Below are 5456 nucleotides of genomic sequence, written 5' to 3'. Positions count from 1 at the left end.
CTCTCAACCACTGCGTCACCAGGGAAGCCCATCATCACAATTTATTTTAAAAAAAGGTACGTTTAAGTAGAGAATTACATGTGGAAATATGGTCAAGAAGGTTTATTTTAGCATAAGTTATGTAAGGATCCTAAACATCAAAGCGCTTAACATAACCAAGCTGGTGCAAATGATTTTCAGCACTTGATTTGGATATTTTGAGTATGTCGGCTATCTCCCACATGGTATAACATTGGTCTCACTTAATGTCTCGATTTGATCACTATCAACTTCAACTGGTCTATCCAACCGTGGAGGAGCTTTGTCCAGTGAGAAATCTCCAGCATGAAACTTCGCAAACCACACCACTTTTGGCATGTTCAATCAGTCACAGCACCTTCTCCATACACTGTACAAATCTTTTTTTTTTTTTGCATTTCAGTACAAATCTTTTTTTTTTTTTTGCGTTTCAGTTTCATTTTTACCCTTCTTGAAATAATAAAGGATAATATGCCAAAAATGTTGCTTTTTCCTCCCATCTTCAATATTAAAATGGCTACACAAAAATTCATCAATTTTGATGTCATTTTTTAAATGCACGCTGATATGACAGCTGTCACATACACTCTAGCAAAATTTTTTCAAATGAAGTTAAAGACAACTAAGTGCTACTAGAGCCATTTTATGGAAAAAACCGAATGAACATTTTGGCCAACCCATATGTCTCCCTTTCAACATAATTCCACACATGCCTGAGTCCAAGACAGGGATTGGTATTGTGTTCTGTGGGTCAGTTGGTTTATCCCTATGCCAGCACCCAAGTACAGCATTAAATATACTTTGTTTATTTTTGTAATGTATAAAATATACATGAAAATATGCCCTACAGGGTATGGCAGGTCCTCCCATTTTCTCCTTGAAATGTGGGTTCTCAAATATCAATCAGATTTTCCAGAGGGAGAGGCTCAGGTTAGAAGGTATTTTACTTCCTGACGCCTCCCCCTTCTGGGCCTCATTACTCAGGCAGCAGAGGCTTGCTAACCTTTGTTCTCTACAGTGAGCACAGAAGCACACTGTGTCTGCATTTCTTGGTGAGAACAGTTCTGGGGAGTGTCCCTGCGCAGTCTCAGCATTTTTTGCTGTTTTAGTGGAAACATTTGGATCTGATCTCTGTCATAGGAAGTCTGTTTTCTCTCTGGAAAACATGCTCTATACCTGCAGTGGCCAAGGCCAGCTTTGTGCTTGGAGGGCTGAGGACAGGGCTGGCTGGTGGAGAGCTGGAATTCCATCCAGCAGTTCATGCCAACCTCTTTGAAGAACAGACAACCCCTGTGTCTGAAGATGCCTTTCCTTTCTTTCTTTCTTTCTTTCTTTGAGAACGTTGTAAGAAAATTTGGGACAACAGAATGTTTACTGGTTTCTCCAGTAGTAAACTATGTAATGTTTAATGCACACTCAGGGTTTTCTGATTCTAGCCTTTCATTACCATAAAGATATTTAAATCTCTTTGAGTTTTGGTAATTAATAGCAATGCAAAATAATTAGTTTCTTTGCCATTTCCTTACTCTGTGCAGGCTATAACCAAATACCACAGACTGGGTGCCTTATGAAGAAAAATCTATTTCTCATACTTCTGGAGGATGAAAGACCAAGATCAAGGCACATGTAGATTAGGTGTTTAATGAGAACACACTTCCTAGATGAATGTCTTTTCTGTTTAAGCTCACATGTCAGAAGGGTTAAGCTAGCTCTTTGGGGTCTCTTTTATGAGAGCACTAATCCATTCATGATGGCTCTGCCCTCATGACCCAGGCACATTCGAAGGGTCCACTTACTAATAAAATCACTTTGAGCATTACATTTTATCTATGAATTTATGGGGACACATTTAGTCCATAGCCCATATAGAAATACAATCTGTCTGTTGAGGTTCAATAGTCTTCCCACCCTCTTCTTAGAAGACAGCACTCTTGTCTCACTTGGACATTCATTTCAATATTCCTGAGCTATAAATGTGTCTCTTCTTTGGTATTCTTCTTTCAACTAGCATTAACATCTGCTTACTTCCTTCATTAGTGAGCAGTTAAATAAAATCCTTAACATGTATTCATTTAATATTTTTTGATAGTCATGATTTTACTTTTTAAAAAAAATTGTCGGGCTTCCCTGGTGGCGCAGTGGTTGAGAGTCCGCCTGCCGATGCAGGGGACACGGGTTCGTGCCCCGGTCCGGGAGGATGCCACGTGCCGCGGAGCGGCTGGGCCCGTGAGCCATGGCCGCTGAGCCTGCGCTTCCGGAACCTGTGCTCCGCAACGGGAGAGGCCATGCTACGCAACGGGAGAGGCCACAACAGTGGGAGGCTGGCGTACAGAAAAAAAAAAAAAAAAAAAAAAATTGTCTTTGCACAGTATGTAGGATGAGGGTGGAGGGCATTCAGCACATCCCTACTGGACAGAGCCCACTGGTAATACGTGAAACAATCTTATGGTATAAATATTTTTAAAATCACAGTTTCTTGGCATAACTTTCCTCACTCATAGTGAATGATAGGAGGTCCCATCAATATCATATAAATAATTTCTTTAAATTGCCTTGGTTTAATCAGATGCCCATGTTTCAAAACTGTGCTGAATTGGATAGGGAAAATTAGAGCTCTTATTTACTTCCTCTGCAACTTCCTGTCACATGTTTTAAGTTCCACCCAAACTGGTCCATAAAGTGAGGTAAATAGACATTAAGCTGCCATGGGGTAACTATTACCACAATGACTATGTTCTTGGTTGTCCACCTTATGGAACATACATCCTGGCAGGCAGGCCACCTGGTGGGCTTGTCTCTGTCTCCTGCCTCTCCCACAAGGCAAGTCCTGTCCTGATTTGCTGCAGGGTATTGGAAATGAGGGTCTTTCTGGAAGTCATCTGTGCTCACTAACATGTTGGCCTAAGTGATTCTTCCTGCAGAATGGAAAGGTGCTGGGCTCTGTATTCAGGTTTCAGGAAAATACAGACAGTCTATATTAGTTTCCCATTGCCCTGTAACAAATTACCACAAACTTAGTGGCTTAAGACAATATACGTTCATTCTTTTATAGTTTTGGAGGTGAGCAGTCAAAATGAATCTTAAGGGGCTACAATTAAAGTGTCAGTAGGACCGTTTCCTTCTGGAGGCTCCAGGAGGTAATCCATTTTCTTGTCTTTTCCTGGCTCGAGACGCTGCCTGGCATTCCTTGGCTCATTGCCCTCCCTCCATCTTCACTACAACCTTTGTTCCTATTATCCCATCTTCTTTTCTGCATTTGGCCATGCCTCACTCTTATAGGGATGCCTGTGGTTATATTTAACCCATGTGGACAAAACCAAGATAATCTTTCCATCTGAAGATCATTAACTTAATCACATCTGCAAAGTGCTTTTCGCTATGTAAGGTAACATAGTCACAGGTTCTGGGGTTCAGGATGTGGACATCTTAGGGGCCATTATTCTGTCTCTACATTGTTCTGACTCCTGGGACATATAAATCATCAGCTTAGAAAACAGGTAGTCTTTTCTGCAGCAACGGAAACAAAAGTCATCAGGAAAAATAAATTAACCGTAGTAACATGAGTAAGTGTGAGAGATGGGACTGATCTGTTGAGACCACTGTGTTTCCTCAGCTGAACCTGCTTGTTCTGCTGCTTCATTCACCTCACCTCCTTATTCTCTTTCCTTTTCCACAGATCATCCAGAGTTAACCGGCATGGATTGGTTCACCTCATATTTCCTGTCAGGAAAGAATTTTGAGCAATTGGCCCCAAAATTTGTCCCTCACTACCCCACATTGATCAGCAAGGCAGCGGGGGTCCTCTCTCAGGAAAGCGTTGAACGTATTCAAAGAGTCTTTCAGGAGGGGAAGCTAAAAGAGGTGGTTGAAGAGATTCAGGAAGCACTTCAGAAATCTGAGAATGCTCCCTTGGATGTGGCTGTGGTCGGGCAATCTGGTTCTGGAAAGTCCAGTTTCATCAATGCCCTGCTAGGTCTTGGTCATGAAGAGGAGGGGTCTGCTCATGTTGGAGTTGTGCCAACCACCATGAAGAAAACCCCCTATCAACATCCAAAATATCCCAGTGTGACCTTCTGGGACCTGCCTGGAACGGGGACTCCCAATTCCCTTCCATATCCTTGTCTAGAAATTGTGGGAGATGATGACTATGACTTTTTCATCATTATTTCTTCCTCACGATTCAGCTCAAATGATGCTCTCCTGGCCCAGAAAATCAATGAGAAGGGGATGAATTTCTACTGTGTTAGAACAATGGTGGATGTTGAATTACACAGTGAAGAGAAAAGCAAACCAATATCCTTCAAAAAGGAGAGAGTCCTTCAGCAGATCCGAGATGACTACCTGGCTATTCTCAGCAACATCGGAGTATCTAATCCGCGTGTCTTCCTGGTCTCCAACTTTCACACGGATAAGTTTGATTTCCCAAGACTGCAGGAGACATTGCTGCAGGATCTCCCTGTTCATAAGCGCTGCACCTTTGTGCTCCAGTTGTCCAATTTGTCTGATGCTTTCATTGAGGTGAAGAGAGTTATCCTCAAAGAGAAGATCTGGCTGAATGCCCTGAAATCAGCTGCTTTGGCCTTCATCCCTTTCATGGCCTTCTTCAGTGGCTTTGATTTGCCTAAACAAGAGAAGTGCTTGAACCTTTATCGAAACTATTTTGGTTTGGATGAGCCGTCAGTCAAAGAGATTGCCCAGAAGCTGGGCACATCTGTGCAAGAGATCAAGAGCTCCACAAAGTCCTTGGATTTCTGGTTATTTGTGAAGAATGACAGTATAGCAGCAAAGGCCATGAAATGTGCTGAATCCTTTTGCTCAGTGAACGGAGGACTCCGATCTTCTATCTTTCAATTTTTGAAAGTATATTTTTTACGTTTGAAATTCATCAATACGGTGGCTGATGATGTTAAAATGCTGTTGCATAAGACTTTAGAGAGCTGAAGTCTAAGAGAATGAGGCAGAGATGGGTAGAGTTGCCTAACCGACTAACAAAAGGACCTCAGGTCTTGTGTTCTCTGGGTGGGAGCAGGATCCTCTTCTAACCACCACCAAGGCCAACACTACCCTAAAGTAAAAAGACTGTCTCACTGTTGGAAAAAGACCATTGCTCCACATTGATGCTACACTGCTAAGTAAAGGGGATTTGACCATAACCTCTTTTCTGTACTCTCTAAGCTATTTAGCTCTAATCATAACAGATATGCACCATATAACTTTCATTAATCTCCTGGTGTTATAAGGTATTTTTCATTTGCAAGTTTTACTCTGATAATAAACATTTGGTAATAATTGAGATAACTGTTATCTATTGGCTTTTTATGAATTATTATCCCCAGTCATCATTTCAATACCATCCTCACCAAAATAAGGGAAAATACACAACTATGGGAATATGGCCAGGTGAATAGTTGATGATGTGTATGGGGAACCACAGCAGG

The 5456-nt window shown here is 41.8% G+C and overlaps 1 protein-coding gene across 1 annotated transcript in view; it reads left to right on the top strand.

Moving 5' to 3' along the window:
• The window catches only part of LOC102986673 (T-cell-specific guanine nucleotide triphosphate-binding protein 2-like), a 16685-nt gene extending 11445 nt beyond the window's left edge, over positions 1 to 5240 (top strand). The window contains exon 2 of the mRNA XM_007117573.3: positions 3695 to 5240. Coding sequence (XP_007117635.2) covers positions 3715 to 4959 — 1245 coding nt within the window. The 5' untranslated portion in view covers positions 3695 to 3714 and the 3' untranslated portion in view covers positions 4960 to 5240. The remainder of the gene's footprint in view (positions 1 to 3694) is intronic.
• Positions 5241 to 5456: the final 216 nt, after the last annotated feature.

Source organism: Physeter macrocephalus, chromosome 2 (assembly GCF_002837175.3).
Source record: "Physeter macrocephalus isolate SW-GA chromosome 2, ASM283717v5, whole genome shotgun sequence".
Classification (NCBI taxonomy): domain Eukaryota; kingdom Metazoa; phylum Chordata; class Mammalia; order Artiodactyla; family Physeteridae; genus Physeter; species Physeter macrocephalus.
The sequence above is the reverse complement of the archived record's forward strand: the minus strand, read 5'-3'. Positions and strand labels throughout refer to the sequence as shown.